General features: G+C 72.5%; 4 protein-coding genes across 4 annotated transcripts; 2 read left to right on the forward strand and 2 right to left on the reverse strand.

The window, feature by feature from the left end:
* Positions 1–4197: 4197 nt before the first annotated feature.
* On the forward strand, positions 4198–5022 carry AURANDRAFT_61510 (hypothetical protein; the record flags this gene model as incomplete). The annotated part of the gene is made up of 1 exon (XM_009035338.1): positions 4198–5022. The coding sequence occupies one exon, from the start codon at positions 4198–4200 to the stop codon at positions 5020–5022; it is 825 nt and encodes a 274-aa protein (XP_009033586.1).
* Positions 5023–6038: 1016 nt separating this feature from the next.
* Positions 6039–7480, forward strand: AURANDRAFT_52397 (hypothetical protein; the record flags this gene model as incomplete). The annotated part of the gene is made up of 2 exons (XM_009035339.1): positions 6039–6521; positions 6722–7480. The coding sequence occupies 2 exons, from the start codon at positions 6039–6041 to the stop codon at positions 7478–7480; spliced, it is 1242 nt and encodes a 413-aa protein (XP_009033587.1).
* Positions 7481–11233: 3753 nt separating this feature from the next.
* On the reverse strand, positions 11234–15491 carry AURANDRAFT_70774 (hypothetical protein; the record flags this gene model as incomplete). The annotated part of the gene is made up of 4 exons (XM_009035860.1): positions 11234–12106; positions 12598–13040; positions 13090–13294; positions 13636–15491. 4 exons carry the CDS (start codon positions 15489–15491, stop codon positions 11248–11250), a joined length of 3363 nt encoding a protein of 1120 aa, XP_009034108.1.
* A 348-nt stretch (positions 15492–15839) lies between these two features.
* AURANDRAFT_36266 (hypothetical protein) lies at positions 15840–17288 on the reverse strand (the record flags this gene model as incomplete). Its single annotated transcript, XM_009035859.1, has 1 exon — positions 15840–17288. One exon carries the CDS (start codon positions 17085–17087, stop codon positions 15906–15908), a length of 1182 nt encoding a protein of 393 aa, XP_009034107.1.
* Positions 17289–18274: the final 986 nt, after the last annotated feature.

Genomic DNA, 18274 nt, shown 5'->3' on the forward strand with positions numbered 1-18274 from the left:
ACGTCGCGTCGGCTTTGGGCAACTGCGTCGAGGGCGACGCGCGGCCCATCGTCATCCCCATGGAGCTGCCCGACGGCACGATCCACGAGACGTCCGACGCGCACCTGCCCGCGGAGACGCGCGCGAAGCTCCTCGTGTTCCTCCACCGCGCGCACGAGAGCGACAGTTTGGAGCCGGGGTTCCTCGCGGACCTCGCGGACCGCGTGCCCAACTTCGAGACGCACCTGCGCTCCATGAAGAAGCTCGCCATCGACGGCGACCCGCGCTTCGCCGCCGCCGTCCAGGCCTTCGAGATGATCGGCGACACGCGGGACCTCTGGGAGACCATCGAGATCATCGACGAGATGGAGGCGAAATAGAAGAATCCAGCCGCGGGAGACCGCGCCTAAGACCCCGAAGACGACGGCGTGTCCTAAAAAAAGGGGGCGCGCCTAGCAGAGCTGGAGCTCGCCGCGGCACGCGGCGAGCGCGTCGACGACGGAGCCCGCGCCGACGTCCGCGCCGTCGAGGGCGCGCAGGGTCAGGCCCGGCGGCGCGTCGCCGCCCTTCTTCGCGCGGTACTGCTTCGCGAAGAAGTCGAGGAGCTTGGCCGCGGGCTTCGCGTGCCACTTGTCCGGCACGGTCACGGAGAGGGAGATCGACGCGCGGTCGTCGGCGCCGAGGTAGTGCATGTGGAGCTTCGACAGGTCCAGGGGCTCGAGCAACGGCTCCGGCGCCTGTTCGGGCGCGGGCCGCGGCGACGCGGGCCGCGGCCGCGGCGACGCGGACCGGTCGCGCGCGACGCGGAGCGGGAGCTTGGGCTTGGACGCGGGCGCGTTCGTCTTCCGCGGCGGGCGGGCCGCGGGCGTGACCTCCGGCGCGGGCGGCGGCGCCGGCTTCTCGAGGGGCCGGAGCACCGCGGCCGCCGCCGCGGGCCGCGCCGTCCGCTCGAATTTCGGGGGCTCCGTCCGCGGGAGCCCCAGGTCGCGCTGGCGCTCCCGGAGCTCGAGGTAGGCGTCGCGGCGCGTCGCCAGGTCGTCGACGTCGCGCGCCGCCGCCGCCGCCGCCGCCCGGCAGCGCCGGAGCTCCGCGTCCGCCATAGCGACGTCGACGGCGATCTGCGCGGACGCGACGTCCTTGTCGTCGGCGTACTCGGCGGCCGGCCGCACGTAGGCGCCGAGCTTCGACGCGCTGCGCGTCCGCTGGAGCAGGTCCGCCGCCGTCTTGGCCTCGGCCGCGCGGAGCGCGGCCGCGCGGTCGCGGTCGCGCTTGAAGCGGCGCCGCGCCTTCTCCAGGTCGCGCTCGCGCGCCTTCGCCTTCTCCGCCGCCGCCAGCGACCGCTTCTCCTCCTCGCGCGCCAGGGCGCTCGCCAGCGACGCGCGCTCGTCGTGGCGCTTCCGCGCGGCCGCGCGGTTCGCCTCCTCCAGTTCCAGATTCGCGACGAACGCGCGCGCCTTCTCCGCGGCCTTGGCCTCGCGGCGCCTCTTCACGGCGGCGCGCCGCTCCAGCGCCGCCGCGTCGTCGCCGTGGTCGTCGTCGTCGTCGTCGCTCGACGACGCGGGCGCCGCGACCTTGGGGCCCTCGAGGTCCTCGTCGAGCTGCGTCTCGGGCCGGCCCGCCGCGCGCCGCTCCTCGAGGCAGGCCTCGAGCGCGTCGGCGCTCGCCTGCTGCTGGGCCTCGTGGAACTGCATCATGCCCTCGGCCTCCGTCTTCTGGGTCAGCGACGCGTCCATCTTGCGCCGCGCCTTCTCCGCGGCGCGGTTGTAGCCCTGGCCGACGAGCGTGTCGTACTGCTCCTTGTGCAGGTCCACCTCGCCGGCCGTGCGCTTGATGACCTCCGTCGCGTGGGCGATGGCGACGTCGTGCTCCTTGAGTCTAGCGGCGCAGAGCTCGGGGATGTCGTCGGCCAAACCGATGGACACGGCCTTGTTGATCGCGCCGCGGATGCCTGGGAAGGAACAAGGGTGAGCGGTTGCGGACGCTCGTTCCGAAAAAAAGCACCCACGCTTCGAGACCGTTCCGAGATACTATCGCTCGTTCAAGAATCAGCCGAAACGAGTGGACATCGGCCGAGAGAGAAGTCGGGAGTTTGCGGCCCCGGCAGACGCCCTCGGGCGTGCACCGCGTCTCCGAGCCGAGGATCTGCGCCAACCCCTCGAGCGCGGACCGCCGCAGCTTCCACTCGACGGCGTTGGCGGGCACGCGGCTCCGCGAGAGGACGACGGGCTTGTTGTTCTCGTCGCGCGACGGCTTCGACGTGCCCGCGCCCGCGCCGTCCGCGCGGCGCGCCGCGGCCTCGGCCCGCGCGGCCTTCTCCGCCTCCTTGGCGGCCTCGGCGCGCGCCGCGCGCTCCGCGGCGGCCTTGATGTGCTCGGCCCGCAGGGCCTCCTTCTCCGCGGCGCTCAGCGTGCGCTTCTCTTTCTCCTTCTCCTTGGACGCCGCGTCCTTCCTCGCCTCCTCGCGCTGGCGCGCGCGCTTCGCGCGCGCGGCCTCGGCCTCGTTCAATTCGGCGAAGGTCTCCTTGAAGTCGTCGTCCTGGCGCTCGAGGCGCCGCTCGACGCGCGCGGCGCGCTTCGCCTCGACGACGCGGCGCTTCGCGGCCTCCTCCTTCTCGTAGAGCTTGTGGCTGATGACCGCCTCCGCTTTCCGGAACTCGCGCTCGGCCTCGGCCTCGCGCTTCGCCTTCTCGACGTCGCGCTTGATCTGGTCGCTGATCTCGCCCCGCAGGCGGTCGAGCTCGTGCTGCTTGCCCGCCTCGGCGCCGCTGCCGGCGTGCTTGAAGAGGTCCGCCTGCGCCTCAGCGAGGCGCTTCTCGAGGACGGCCTTGGCCTTGGCCGCGGCGTCGGCCTCGCGCTTCGCCTCGGCGCGCTCCCGCTCGCGCCGCTGGAACCCGGCGGAGCCCACGGCGGGGGGGTCGTCCATACCGCGAGAAGTCTACTACGACGTCGGGAGGCGCCCGCGATATGGGTGGCACGGAGAAGCTCCTTGCAAAGCGCGGTATTAAAGGATATATCACGGGTGTTGAAGTTTTCGGCTCGCAGGCGCCGCGCTCCCGCCTCCCGCGCGCCGCGCCGCCCGGACAACAACCGCCGTTGAACACCCGAGCTCTCCTCGCCTCCCGCGCCGTGACAACAACAGCGGTTACTCGGACGACGGGCGCGGCGCGTCGCCGCTCCGGGGCTTGCTCCGGGGATCGTGCCTCCGGTACGGCTCAGCCCGCGGGCGGGGGACACACCTCCTTGATGACGCCGAAGCGGTAGAGCGGCGCGCCGCGCTCGTCGCGGAGCACGAGCACCGTGAGCGAGTTCCCGAACGCGCCGCCGTCGCCCGCGTAGTTGCGGAGCACGACGTGGACGTCCTCGTCGGCCCTGAAGGCCGCGGAGAGCTTCGCGTTGCACGCGTCGTTGACGGCGCAGCGCGTCGGCCCCTGGAGCTTCTTGCAGTTGTGGCCGACGAGCGCGCCGGACGGGTACGCCATGTTGTCGACGAAGGGCTTCGAAGCCGTCAGGATCTTGTGGTCGCGGTCGTCGGCGCGCGACAGCAGCCAGGGCCCGCGGAAGCGGCGGATCTGGTTCACGAGCTTGGCGTCCGCCGCACAGATGCCGTCGAGGACCTCGCTCAGCGGCAGCGACGACTCGTCGCTGACGTCGGAGAAGTGGTCAGGGGTGCCGGGGTAGTGGCTCGGGAGGTCGGCGCCGAGCCGGTCGCGCGCCGTCAGCGATTGGAGCGCGAGCATGGGTGGCGCGCGTTGGATGCGCCGTGCGAGGTCAAGCCCTTCGCATGCGCGTTCTGAGAGCTCGTGCAACTTGCAGCTGAATTGCTCCGGCACCGTCGGCGTCGCGCGGCGACAGCGTCTAAAGTCGCGGGTTTTCGCATGCTCCGGGAGCGACCCGGAGTTCTAAAAAAATAAGGACAAAGTAACAACTTTATCTAAGGATGCGGGCACGGTCGCCAAGGCCGCGCGCGAAGGCCTTACTGTAGGGCGCGCCGCGAGGCCAGACGACGCCGCGGGCGGGATGCGCCACCGGGGGTTCTGGCCGAGCGCGCCCAAACTCACGGCTTTCGAGGACCGCGTCGCCGCGCTAGAGGGGCGGGCCGACGCGCCGCACCGGCGGCACCGCGGAGCACCGAAGCGGCCGAAGCCCCGGCGTGCGTGCGGATTGAGGCTTGAAGTTCTCGCGAGACGCGCCTGTTGTCGTCGTCCGCCACACACACGCAATGAAGCTCACCGCCACCCTCGCCCTCGCCGCCCTGGCGCCCGCCTCCGGCTTCACGGCGGGCGTGCCCGCCCCCGCGGCGCTCACCCGCATGATGGCCGACGGCGCCCAGTCGGCCGACGCGTCGCTCGCCGTCGCGCCGGCGGGCGGCGGTAGCGGCCCCGGCAACGGCTGGGCGATCGGCGACATCTCCCCCGACGGCAAGCTGACGCAGCGCGTCGAGGGCCAGACGCGCAAGACGTGGGCCTTCAACGACTTCTCGAAGGACCGCGTGCAGGTCGCGCTCACGTCCGAGGGCCGCCCCGTGACGGCGGACATCCAGCTCTGGATCGGCCCCGACTGGACGCCCTTCTCGATGAAGGCCTACAGCGAGGACGGCAAGCTCCGCCCCATCCAGACCCTCATCGGCACGCGCAACAAGGCCGCGATGATCGAGGTCCGCAACAACGGCGAGTACGAGTTCCCCTTCAGCGCCGCGTCCAACTACGCCCAGGGCGCCATGGTGAACAAGCCCGCGACCATCCCCGCCGAGGCCACGACGTCCAGCGAGCGCGTCGACGGCGGCGCCCTCCGCTCCTACCCCATCGACGCCTCCGTCAAGCAGCTCGAGGTCGTCCTCAAGACCGACGGAAAGCAGCTCAACGCGCGCATCGAGCTCCTCAACGCGCCCAACAACCCCAAGCAGACCTTCGAGTGCTTCACCAACAACGGCGAGCTCAACTCCCTCTGCGTCTGCTTCAACATCCCCGACGAGTACACGACCGTCCGCGTCATCAACCTCGCGCCCGTCGAGTTCCCGTGCAACGTCCACCTCAACGAGAAGTAGAGAAGCAGCACCACCCGCGACGGCGAACGGACCGCAGCAGCGCGCCCCCACGCTGCTGCCAGTGGCGCGCGCGCGTAAGGCAAGCGCAGACACTACACACGCAACTCGGGTGGCCACCGTGGATCGCGCGCCAAAAATAACCGCCTTTCCGAGTTCAAAGCGTTCGGGGCAGCTTGCCTGCAAGTGTCACAGAGCGCAAACGACGTTGGCCCGCCCGACCTGGTTCTGCTCGCGCGTGACCGCTGCCCGGTTTGCTGGACCGCTCGTGCGGAGCGGCGCGGCGCGCACGATGGAGCGCTTCATGGACGAGGGCACCCACGTGCTCGTGTCGTCGGCGAAGAACATGGGCGAGGCGGCGGCGGTCCTGCCCGTGATCTCGACGCTGTCCTTCGGCTTCGCCGCGGGCGAGCTCCTCGGCCAGGACGCGTCGTCGCACGCGGCCGTGCTGCTCCTGCTGGCGCTCTCGGCGTCCTTTAGCCTCTTCGCGACGACGTACAGCGTTTTGGAGTCGTACTACATCTCCATGCTCACGGCGTCGGACACGCGGAGCCACTACGCCTACGGCGTGTGTGACCGCGAGCGTGCCTCGTCGACGAGCCAGCGCGACGAGCTGGCCCGCGTCATCGTCGACTTCCTCCAGGGCTTCGAGCCGTGGCGCCAGCGCGCGCGGGACGCGCTCTGGCTCTCGGTGATCCTCATCCTCGCGGCCTGCGGGTGCCAGACGGCCTGCGAGCGCGGCGTGTCGGTTGCGTCCGTCGGCGTCGGCGCCGCCCTCCTCGGCGGCGCGGTCTCCGTGCCGCGGACGGTGCTCAAGTTCCGCCGGCGCTTCGTGCCGCTCCTCCAGGCCTACCGCGAGCTCCAGGCGCTCCAGCGCGAGGGCGGCGCGGGCGGCGGGTATACGTAACAGCGCCCCTACAGTCCGCCACACGAGAGGTGGAGTCGCAGGTCCGGGTTGCGCGCAGGCCATCGTTGAAGTTCAAGTTGAACCTAAACTGAAGTGGCAAAAGCGAAGGATGATGGGCTCGGCATCACTCGCGCGCAGCGCGCGCCGCTTCGCCTCCGCGACGACGCCGCCCGGCGCGTTCTCGCGCGAGCGGCTCGCGGCCTGGCGCCACGCGCTGCACCGCCAGCCGGAGCTGGGCTTCGACCTCTTCAAGACGTCTCAATTCGTCGCCGACACGCTCGCCTCCTTCGGCGGCGACATGGACATCACGCGGGGCCTCGGCGGCACGGGCGTCGTCGCGTCGCTCCGGGGCGGCGCCGGGACCAGCGGGCGAGGCATCGCCCTGCGCGCGGACATGGACGCGCTGCCCATTTTCGAGGAAGCGGACGTGCCGTACCGGTCCGAGGTCGACGGCGTCGCGCACCTCTGCGGCCACGACGGCCACACGGCCATGCTCCTCGGCGCCGCGGAGCATCTGGTCTCCGTGGCGGAGACCCTCGACGGCACGGTGCACTTCGTCTTCCAGCCCGCGGAGGAGGCCGGCGGCGGCGGCGAGGTCGTGGTCAGGGCAGCAAAAGGGTGATTCAACGTCGCTTCAACGTGAGTGTTCCGCGCGCGCGCGTTCCGGAAACAGCACCCACGCTTCGAGAGCGCTCCGAGAGATGATCGCTCGTCCAAAAATCAGCCGAAACGAGCGGAAAACGGCCGAGAGAGGAGCCTTTGAAGTTGGGAAGTTCGCACCCTTTTGCTGCCCAGGTCATGGTCAAGGACGGCCTCTTCCGCGACGTCGCCGCGGACGCGACGGCGGTCTACGGGCTCCACAACTGGCCCCGGGCCATCTCGAAGACCCTGAGACCGGGCGGCTTCGCGGCGACGGCGGGCCCCGTCATGGCGGGCGCGGACGAGTTCGAGATGGTGATTACGGGGAGAGGCGGCCACGCGGCGATGCCCCACGTCTGCGTCGACCCCGTGCTCGCCGGCGCCCAGGTCGTCGTCGCGCTGCAGGCGCTCGTGTCGCGGTCGACGAGCCCGCTCGACTCCGTCGTCGTGTCCGTGACGTGCTTCGACGCCGGCGAGGCCGTCAACGCGATCCCGGAGACCGCGACGTTGAAGGGCACGGTGCGCACCTTCGACGAGGCCGTGCGAAAGCGCGTCAAGGTCCAGCTCCTGGACACGGCGGCCGCCGTCGCCGGCGCCTTCGGGGCGACGGTCGATTGCGACTACGTCGACGGCTACCCGCCGACGATCAACGGCGCGGACGAGACCGCGTTCGCGGCGGCCTGCGCGGCGCGCGTCGTCGGCGCCGACAACGTCGTCTTCGACGAGCCGCCGTCCATGGGCGCGGAGGACTTCTCCTACCTCCTCCACGAGCGGCCCGGCGCCTACCTCTGGCTCGGCGGCGACTCCGACTACGCGCTCCACCACCCGAAGTACGTCTTCGACGACGCGACGCTGACGACGGGCGCGGCCTGGTTCGCGACGCTCGCTTCCTCGGCGCTGCGAGCGGACTCCTAGCTTAGCTTCTTCGTCGCCGGGTGCCGCTTGCCGGGGCGGCCGTGGGCGTCGTAGAACCGGAGCTCCTCGATGACGAGGCGCTTCACGGGCGGCGGCCGCGCGATGCCCCGCTCCCGGCACAGGGTCTTGAGGTCCGCCGCCTCCATGGCCTCGTAGTCGACGTGCTCGGCGACGGGCGCCGCGGCCGCCGCGCGGACGGCGTCGCCGAAGGCGGCCTCGTCGACGCCCGGCCGCCCGCGCGCGAGCTGCCGCAGCTTCGACGCCATGCCCGACCGCGTCAGCGTCGGCGCCGTCGTCAGGCTGCGCCACGCGGCGTCGACGGCCGCCGCGTCGGCGTCGAGGAACGTGGCCTCGAAGGCCTCTCGCGAGACGGTCGACGCGTCGTCCGGGAAGAGCGCCTTCGACCACGCGGCCTCGTGCGACTTGGGCGGCACGTCGATGCCTAAATTCGGTGCGTTTTTCGGGCGAGACTCGTCGGACGCGGGCGCGCGCTCGGGTACGGCGGCAAAAGTTTCGCGTCCGTGAGCTCCTCGTACGCGTAGGAGACGTCGCCGTTTTCAATCGTGTAAAAGGAGCAGCTCGCGCACTCGTTGCGGCAGCAGGTGCCGCCGGACGGATCGACGAGCACGTAGTCATCCGCGAGCTGGTGGAAGATGGACGACGCCGCCTCGTCGAGGCCTCCTGCGCGCAGACCGCTGCGGCGCGGGCGATCGCTCAAGCAAAATGCGCTGCCTACGGGCGCGAAGACGGCGCCGATGACCAGCAGCGCGGCGCGAAACATCGAGGACGTGGCCATGGTGTGTTGCCACAACCTGTGCAAGGGCGAGGCTGATGATGCCTTGCGAGAGCGCGACGATGGAGGCGCCTCTCGACGCCTAAGCAGCCAACAAAACAACGATGAGCTCCCTCTCGGCGGCCGTCGCGCGCGGCGCCGCTCGCGCCGGCGACGAGCCCGACGGCGGCGCCGCCCTCGTCGTCCAGCACACGACGCAGGGCATGCAGTTCGGCATCGACGCCTTCTCGTGCGTCGCCGCCGCGCGCGCGCGCGTTCCGACGACCGCAAAACCTAGGTGGGAGCTCGGCCCGCGCTTCGAGGGCCTGCGCGGCGTCGGAAACGGCCTGCACCTCCTGTCCTTTGCGCCGCGCGGCGACGGCGCGGGCCGCGAGGGCGTCTTCGTATCGTGCGCCGCCGGCGACGTGCTCCTCAAGGCCTGGGACGCCGCCAACGAGCGCGCCGGCGGGGCCTCTTTTGAGTTTTCCCTTTGTACATAACACAAACCATAGGTGCGTCGCGCACGGCGGGGGCGCGCCGCCGCTCGACGCGCCGCAGCTGCGGTCGCTCCGCGCCGCGGCCGCGCGCCTGCGGCTCGCGCCGTACCCCGACGGCCACGCGGCGACCTGGGCGGGCCTCTCGGGCTTCGTTACGGCGGCGACGCTGAAGCGCGCGGGCCTCGCCGTCGACGTCGTTTTCGGGCCCGGGTCCGTCGACGACGAGGCCGGCGCGGGCGACGGCGCGAGCGCGTCCTGGACGCGCTGCGACGCGCTGCGCCTCCGGGAGCTCTTCGCGAGGTCGGTCGACACGCCGACGGCCTTCTTCGGGCCCGACGCCTCGGCGCGCGTGGAGGCCCTCGCCGCCGCGGATTTCGGCGGCGACGTTGCGGCGGTTTTGGGCGAGTGGCAGCTCGCGTTCGTTCTCTTCCTCGCCGTGGGCTCCTTCGGCGCGCTGCGCCAGTGGCAGCGGCTGGCGAGCCTGCTGTGCGCCTGCGACGCGCTCCTGGACCGGGCGGATTTGTGCGGCGGCGGCTTCTTCGAAGCGGTCGCCGAAATTCTCCGGAATCAACTCGCTCTCGCGCCGCCGGACTTCTTCGAGGACGCGCTCAGCCGCGACGAGGACGTGCTCCGGCCCGCACTCGGCGCGCTGCTGGAGGCCGCGGCGGCGCGGCCGGCCCTCGCGCCCGGCGCCGAGGCGCTCTTCGCCTTCGGGAAGCGCCGCTTCGGTCTGTGGCGGCCCCACGGCACGCTCGCGGCCGCGCTCGCGGCGGGCGCGCTCGAGCCCGAGCCGGCGACGGTGCTCGACGACCGGCGCTCTGCCGACGCCGCCGCGGACCCGGGCGCCGCGGGCTTCCCGGCGCTCGCGGCGCACCGGCGGCCCGACGAGGACGCGGCCATGGCCGCCGCGCGGCTGTTGGACCGCGGCGCCGCGGACGCGGCGCTCCTCGCGGACCCGACGCTGCCCGCGGCGCGGCGCGACGCGACGGCGTTCCTCGAGGGCCTCGCCGCGAAGCTCGACATCGCCGGGGAGTCGTAAAGGGGGCGCGACGACGCGGTGGCAAGGTACACGTCCAGCGCCGCGGCTGTGACTTTCACGCCGGCTCGCGGCCGCCGCGCCGACACGCCGAAGCACGATAGACTCCACTTTTTTTTGAATAACTTTGAGCACCATGGCCGAGACCGAGATCGAGCCCACGCCCGCGCCGGAGCCCGTGGCGAAGCCCGAGGAGCCCGCCGCGGAGCCCGCGCCCGAGCCCGAGCCCGCGGCGCCGCCGGCGCCCGAGCCCGCCGCCGAGCCCGCCGCCGCGGCCGACGACGACGACGACGACGACGACGAGCTCCCGCCGGGCCAGTACGAGGGCGACCAGGTCGTCACGGGCAAGCGCCAGCGCAAGAGCGCCGACAAGTTCGAGTACGACCACAAGGAGACGAAGAAGGCCGCGGTCGGCACGGGAACGCCGCTCGGCGAGCTCACGGGCGTGAACGAGAACATGGCGAACCCCAAGTTCAAGGACACGCTCGAGGCGCTGCACCTGCTCGTGCTCAAGTCCAAGGGCGCCAAGGGCAAGGTGCGCAAGAACCTCGCGGCCTTCTCCGGCCTCGTCTACTCCCAACCGGACGAGCGGCAGCGCTACGCGGACCGCCTCGGCAAGCTCAAGATCCCCGTCGTGAACGCCATGCTCGACATGCTCCGCGTCGACCGGTCGTCCAAGTCCTTCGAGGGGGGCAAGGTCGACAAGGACGCCGTCTGCGGCCGGCTCCTCGACTTCCTCGAGAACCCGGACAACTCGGGCGTCAAGAAGGCGTCGCGCGTGACGCGCGCGCCCGGCGCGAAGCGCGGCGCGGCGCCCAAGAAGAAGGCCGCGCCGGCGAAGAAGGCCGCGCCGAAGCGCAAGGCCAAGGAGGCCGAGTCCGACGACGAGGACGACGTCGACTCCGCGGAGGTCAGCGTCCAGGTCGCGCTCTTCCGCGCGGTCGCCAAGGCCGAGTTCGACAAGGACCCGGGCCTCGACCGCAAGGAGCTCATGGTCGCCGTCGAGGCCACCGTCGGCACGACGCTCAAGTGCACCGAGTTCAAGGCCGTCTGCAAGGCGCTCGTCAAGGGCGAGGCCGAGGTCGAGGCCGACGCGCCCAAGGCGTCGAAGAAGCGCAAGGGCCGCGGCGGCGACGACGACGACGACTTCGAGGCCGAGGTCATGCCCGAGAAGAAGAAGCGCGGCGCGCCCAAGGCCCGGTCGTCGCCGGCGAAGGCGCCGCCCGCGGACGACGACGACGACGAGGCGGAGGCGGACCTCGGCGGCGACGAGCCCGAGGCGCCCGCGGCCGAGGAGGAGGCGCCCGCGGCCGAGGAGGAGGCGCCGGCCGAGGAGGAGGCGCCCGCGGAGCCGGAGGACGCGGAGATGGCCGACGCGTGAGCGCGCCGCCGCCAACCCCGAAGCGGCGCGCGCGCCCCGGAAGAGTAAGATCCAAGAGACCCGCGATGGGGAAATAGGCGCTTAGACGAGCTTCGCGCCGCGCGCGTTGATGAGCATGAACTTCTCCGAGAGGTCGTTGACGGCGTTCGCGTTCTTGGTGACGGACGCGAGGTAGGAGACCATGAGCGCGTCGTTGTAGTCGCGCATGAGGTCCCGCGTCTGGTCCGGCGCGCCGCCCGTCGGGAGCGTGTCGCAGAGCCCCGAGACCTGGCGCAGGAGCGCGAAGTCGGGCTCGGCCTTGCCGCCGGCGACGGCGCGGAGGTAGTCCACCAGCACCGCGACGCGGGAGCCGAGCGTCCGCAGGGACGTGTCCACGGCCTCGACGTGCGTGTCTAAAGCCGATTCGCCGTCCGTCGGCGCCGTCTTGGCGACGATCTCCATGGAGATGCGCTCGGCCTGGAGCGTCTCGAGCGTAAAGGGGAGCGTCGCGAAGAGCATCGTGGGCACGTCGTCGACGACCTGGACCTCGGCCTCGAGGATGGTGATGGGCAGGTCCTTGGACTCGGCGCTCGGCTCCGGGTCCATCATGAGGCACAGCGGGCTCTCGTTGTACGCGAGGAACTCGCGGTGGAGGTCGAGGTGCGCGGGCGTCGCGGACTTCGCGAGGCAGTACCAGCCCAGGAGCTCGCGGTCCGCGTAGACGTCCGTGAAGAGCTCGGCCTGCTTCTTCAGGAAGTCGTGGTCGAGCTTCCCGTCGGCCATGGACAGCTCGATGGCGTCGAAGACCGCGACGTCGAGGCCGACCTGCTTGCCGAAGAGCAGGCCCAGGACGGGCGAGTCCGGCGCGACGCGCGCGCCGCCGAGCTTGACGCGCGTGAAGTGGTCGCTGACGCCGACGATGGCCAAAGGGTGGAGGCCCACGTGGCGCTGCGTGGCGGCGCTGGCCGTCGAAGCCATGGCGCGACGGGCGCTTGGGGTGGTGCCGCCGTCGAGGCGCGCGGCGCGCGGCGCGAGCTCCGGCTCCGGGGCACTGGCGGCGCGGTTGGCGACGACGACGACGAGGGCGCCGAGGAGGTCAAGGCGCGCGCGAGGCCCTCGGGCGTGTCGGCGGCGGAGGACTTGTCAAGGCGCGAGGTCCGGCCCCAGCTCGCGGTGGTCGAGACCTCCTCGGCGACCCCCGGCGACGCGGCCGCGAAGCCTCCGCGACAGAGGCCTCGACAGGCCTCGCGACGCGGCGCGTGCATCGACGCGCTGCCTCGCACGCGACGCCGCCCCCCCAGTCGCACGAAGGGCACGGTGCGGGACAGTGCTTAGCGCGCGCGATGCTTGTCGCGCGGCGCGTGCGGTTTTCGATCGGGCTTGGGGGACGCGAGCGTCGCGGGATGCGGGCGGGGTCGAGGACGTCGTCGCGCGAGGAGCGCGGCCTAGTACCGGCCGCCGCCGCCGCCGTAGCCGCGATCGCGGTCGTCGTAGCCGCCGCCGCCGCCGCCGTAGCCGCCGCCGCCGCGGTCGTCGCGGTAGCCGCCGCCGCCGCCGCCGTAGCCGCCGCCGCCGCCGCCGTAGCCGCCGCCGCCGCGGTCGTCGCGGTAGCCGCCGCCGCCGCCGCCGTAGCCGCCGCCGTCGTAGCCGCCGCCGCCGCCGCCGTAGCCGCCGCCGCGATCGCCGCCGTAGCCGCCGCCGCCGCCGTAGCCGCCGCCGCCGCCGCCGCCGCCGTCGAGGTCGTGGCTGAAGCGGCACGAGGAGCCGCGGTCGCAGCGGCCCTTCTGGAAGTCGAAGCAGATGCCGCGGGAGGGGCCGCCGCCGCCGCCGCCGTAGCCGCCGCCGCCGCCGTAGCCGCCGCCGCCGCCGTTCTCCTCCGTGACGCCTCCCGTGACCTGCTCGGCGCGGTCCTTGCCGCGGCGCTCGTCGAAGACCTTCATGTACTCGACGGAGGAGCCTTCCCGGAGGGCGTTGCCGTCTGATGAAGCCGAAGCCGCGCTCGTTCCACCGCAGCGCCGTGCCCCGCGACTTGCCGCCGCCGCCGCCGCCGCCGCGGTCGTCGTAGCCGCCGCCGTTGGCGTAGCCGCGGTCGTCGTCGCGCGGCCGGTCGTCGCGCTCGCCTAGAGGACAGATGGTGGACTCGCCGAACCTCGCGGCGCGCGCCTCGGGACGCGGGCTGGCGCACGACTCCTGGAACGCGAGCGCGCGCGGTCGTCGGGGGGCGGCGCGTCGCGGCCGCGGTCTTCGGCGTAGTCGGCCATGGCTCTGGGACGGAGGCTCGTAGCGTTTAGGCGATGCACCAGACTCGGCTCTGTCTGTCTCGCGGCTGCTCGCACTTCAAGTTGGCCACATGTTGCATCTCCTCCGCGGCTGCCAACCCGTGCTGCCATCCCGTGGCTGCCGTCCCCCGGCTGCGACGGGCGTTCCAGAGATGTATGGGGCGGGCGGGCCTAGGGCGCGCCGCGCGGCGGCAGGGGCGGGCTCCGGCACCGCGCCGTCGACGCGCGCGCGCCCGCGCCGAAGCGCGCGGACGGCGGCCGCCGCGCGGAGCCCGGCCGCGCGCGCGCGGACGCGGGCCGCGCGCGCGGCGTCTTGGGCCGCGCCGCGTCGCGCGCGCGCGCGCGGAGGAAGCAGAGCGCGACGCCGTTGGACCAGCCGAAGCCGAGCTGGGGGTCGTACTCGCCGCCGCCGCCGACGGCGCCCGGCCGGAGCGCGTCGAGCTTCTCGTGCATGAAGCCCGTCCGCTCGTAGGCCTCGCGGTTCGCGTCGAGCCACCGGTCCCGGAGGTCGTCCGCGAGGCGCCCCGCGGACGGCAGGCTCTCGAGGCGCCGCAGGCCCGCGTCGAGCACGAACTGGAGCGGCGGCCACGCGTTCGGCGCGTCCCACTGCTCGCCCGTGTTCAGCGCCGTCGTCGCCGCGCCGCCGTCGGAGAGCAGGCCCGACGTCACGAGGCTCGACACGAGCTGGACCTGGTCCCGCAGCTTCCAGTCGTCGGCGACGCCGGCCCAGAGCGGGAAGTAGTCGCTCAGCGCGGGCCCCCGGTCCCTCAGGGGCGACAGCGCGCCGCCGGCGCCGAGCGCGCCGTCGCGCCACGCGGCGCCGTCGCGGAGGCACGCGTCGATGGCCTCGGCGCGCGCGCTCGCGAGGCGCGCGAAGCGCGCGCCGGGCACGAAGCGCTCGCCCGGCGGCTCCATGGCGTCCTCCTTGGCGCGGGCCCACGCGACCCGCAGCGGCGCCTTCCCGTCGCGCCGCGCGGCGTCGACGAAGCGGTGGAGCGCCGCGAGGTTCCGCTCGAAGCGCACGAAGATGGCGTTGAGGTCCGCGGGCACGACCCGCGACGTCTCGATGGTCTCGAGCCGGTCCGGCTCGCCGAGCCACCGGGACGAGAAGTCCCAGCCGCTCTCCGCGGCCGCGGCGAGGTCGCCGTAGACGGCCGCGCGCCGCGCCTCGGGCGCGCGCGCCGCCGTCGCGAGGTCCTCCCGGTAGCTCTCGGCGCGGGGCAGGGTCGCCGCCGTGCGGTAGCAGAGCAGGGTGTAGGTCGCGCCGTTGACGGTCACCTGCACGTTCTTGTTCCGCGTCCACCAGTCGTGCTCCGTCACCAGCAGCGGCGTCGCCCGCTCCGCGAGGGCCAGGGCCGCCGCGGCGCGGTCGGCGTCGTCGGCCTCGAGCGCCGCGTCGAGGTACGCGCGCACCATGTCCGAGAGGAGCGGCGGCTGCGACCGGTTGAGGTAGTACGTCCGGCCGCCGTTCGGCACGAAGCCAAAGGCCTCGACGTAGTCGAGCAAATTCAGGATCATGTCCTTCGCGGCGCCGTAGCAGTCGCAGACCAGCAGCCCCTCGACGATCCAGTAGCTGTCCCAGTAGTAGGGCTCGCGGAAGCGCCCGCCGGGCGCGACGAACGGCCGCCGGGGCGCGAGCAGCGACGACCGGCAGCGGTCCGCGCCGGGCGCCGCCTTGCGCGCGAGCTGGCGCCACAGATCGTTGAGCGCCCGCGCCCAGGCGACGTCCCGCGCGTCGCCGAGCTCGCCGAGCACGGCCGGCGCCGCGGTCCAGCCGCCCGGCGGTCCCGCCGTCGCGAGCTCGCCCGACGGCAAATCAAAATGCTTCACGACGAAGGACCGCACGGCGGCCTCGTCGGCCGCGTCGACGGCCTTGAACTTCTCCAGGATCTCCTCCGGGTCGACGCGCATGGGCGAGTCCACGAAGGTCTTGCAGTCGTCGTACAGATGGTGCGTCTGCGCCGCGATGAGCACCGGCGAGCTGCTGCAGAAGACGAGGTTCGCCCGCGCCGCCGCGGCGGCCATCGCGCCCAGGTCCTCCTCCTGGCTCGACTCGAGGGCGCTCATGCTTTCGCGGCCGCAGCGCGGCGCAGACTGCGCTGCCACAACCGTCTCAAACCTTCTCGGCGAGGGTTTATCTGCGTTGAATGCGTCGTTGACGGTACGGTTGCCTTCAACAAGAGCGGGTGGCTCTACGTGTGCAACGTGCACGCGTGTCCTCGACGCTCGTGGATGCGCGCGGCGGGCGACTCGTGCGGCGAGCTCCAAGGTGCCGCGGCGGCGAGCGCCAAGAAGGCGACGCGGCGTCCAGACGGGGGGGCGCCTCTGGCCAACCGCCGCGACTGCGCACTACGTCCCCGCCACGCCGCGAGACCGGGGACGCCGCGCGCGCTGCCGCAACACGCGGAGCGAACTGCAGTCGAATAGAGGTTACGTGCCGCGCGCCGCCTGCGCGCGCCAGCCGCCGGGAGCCGCGCGCGCCTAGGCGCGGTTCTTGGACGCGAGGGGCCCGAGGAACTTGGCCTTCTCCTCGTCGGTCTGGAAGCGGCCGTGGCCGAACTTGGAGGACGTGTCGATGAACTTGAGGTTGACCTCCTCGAGGTGCGCGCGCTTCGAGTGCGCGATGAGCGACTGGCGGAGCGTGAGGCAGCGCTTCTTCGAGCCGACGACGCAGCCCTTGACCATGATCCAGTCCTCGTTGACCTCGCCGTAGTGGGGGAAGCCGCCCATGGGCGTGATGGACTTCTCCGTGAGGTCCGCCTCCGTGGAGGCGGACTTGGCGTCGCCGGACTTGCCGATGCGGTAGATCTTCTTGTTCATCTCCGTGCGGTGGTGGTAGCCGTTCTGGCCGCTGCGCGCCACGGTGAAGGACACGCGGCTCGGGTGCCACGCGCCGATGCACGCGACCTTGCGGAGGCCGCGGTGCGTCTTCCGCGGGAGGCGCGTGACGCCCCAGCGCGTGACGACGCCCTCCGTGCCGTGGCCCCGCGTGGCGCCGAGGACGTCGATCATCTCGTTGGCGTTGAAGACCGTGTCCACGGGCACCTCCTGCTCGAAGAGGCCCTTGGCGTAGTCGACCTTGGCCGCGACGTCCGCGCCGCCGTTGACCTGGATCTCCATGACGTGGGCCTTCTTCTGGCGGAGCTTGAGCTTCTTCACCTGCGTGTGCGCGATGACGCGCACGACGGAGCAGTACTTCTTGATGCGCTCGAGCTCGCGGTCGACGTCCTTCTCGCCGCCGTCGGACGCGCTGTACTTGGCCGCGTACTTGGTCATGGCCTTGCGCTTCGACTTGTACCAGTTCTTGTAGAAGCGGCGCTTCACCTCCTCGGAGAGGAAGGCGGCCCAGACCGTCGCGAGGGACCGGAGGCCCCGCGGCGTCTCGACATAGCCGACGAGGCCGACGACGACCATGGGGGGCGCCTCGAGCACCGTGACGGCCTCGACGATCTCCTTCTTGTGCACCTTGGAGCCCGGGCGGTCGACGTCGCGCACGACGTGCGTCATGCCCGCCTTGTAGGCCATGAAGGCCGTGAGGTGGCAGGGCTTGGACGCGTCGTCCTTGGGGAACGACCGCACCCGGCCGTGATGGTGGCGCGTGCGCTTCTTCGGGAGGAACCCGAGGTTCCCGTGGCGGGGCGCTTCAAATTTTCGGTGGGACATGGCCTATGGAGGGTTCGGAGTTTTTTTTGGGTCCGCGGCGGCGGGCGAGCGCGGCGCTCTCTCGTGTGCGGCAGCTCGCAGGCGCGACGGCGAGCGGCGCGACGTCGTGAGATGCGGTCATTTTTGAGCGCGCGTCACCGACGTCGTGCTGCTGCTGCCGCCGACGGAGACCATGCGCGCGCGCGCGACCCCGCGCGCGCGCGTTCACATGCGGACGCCGGCGCATGCGGCGAGCTGAGCCTCTGGCGATCTGGGCGAGGCTAGCCTAATGAGCTGCCTTACATTAGGCCGGACAAAAGATCAGAGGAGGCCCGCGCGGCATGGGAAGGTTCGACTCGTCGCGCGCCAGACCGTGCGTGCATTGACAGTGTCGAAGCGCTAACACTCGCAGTTTCATACGCAGCATATCGAGCAATCCAGCCATCGCCTCTCGCAGTCACACGCAATTTAGTCGCCACAAGCGAGCGCCACTAGCCGATCAACTCCACACAGCGGCAGTTGCCTCGCCATGCAGCGCGCCGACGCCGTCTTCCACCGCGTGGCGCTCTTCCTCGGCGGCGTGAACAAGTGGCTCTTCGACCGCGAGAAGATCGAACACGAGATGGCCGAGTGGCTCATGGGCCAGGCGGACTACGGCGACGTCGTCGTCGAGCTCGACCGCGCGCGCAAGGTCGCGACGGCCTACGTCTGCGGCTTCGGCGACGAGCCCTTCGACGCCGCGAAGCGGGCCCTGGGCAAGTGCCGCGCCACGGACCGCCGCGGCAAGTACATGTTCTGCGACGTGAAGCCGCACGACGACTACGGCTGGGCCGTCGCGCGCCGCGCGGACGAGGCCGCGGACCGGCTCGCGCTCGAGGCGCTCGCGCGCGAGGCCGCGGACCGCGAGAACGCCGCGCCGGCGAACGCCGCGGACCGCGCGCCGCCGGCGAAGCGGGGCCGGTCGCCGGAGCCGCCGGCGAGCGCCGCGCGGCCGCGCGTCGACGCGCCGCGACCGCTGGTGGCTCCCGCGGCGGCGGCGGCGGCGCGACCGCTGGTGCCCTCCGCGGCGGCGGCGGCGCGACCTCCGGTGCCTCCCGCGGCGGCGGCGGCGCGACCGCTGGTGCCCCCCGCGGCGGCGGCGGCGGCGCGACCGCTGGCGCCTCCCGCGGCGGCGGCGGCGCGACCGCCGGTCCTCCCGCGGCGGCGGC

The sequence above is a fragment of the Aureococcus anophagefferens genome (assembly GCF_000186865.1).
Source record: "Aureococcus anophagefferens unplaced genomic scaffold AURANscaffold_3, whole genome shotgun sequence".
Lineage (NCBI taxonomy): Eukaryota > Pelagophyceae > Pelagomonadales > Pelagomonadaceae > Aureococcus > Aureococcus anophagefferens.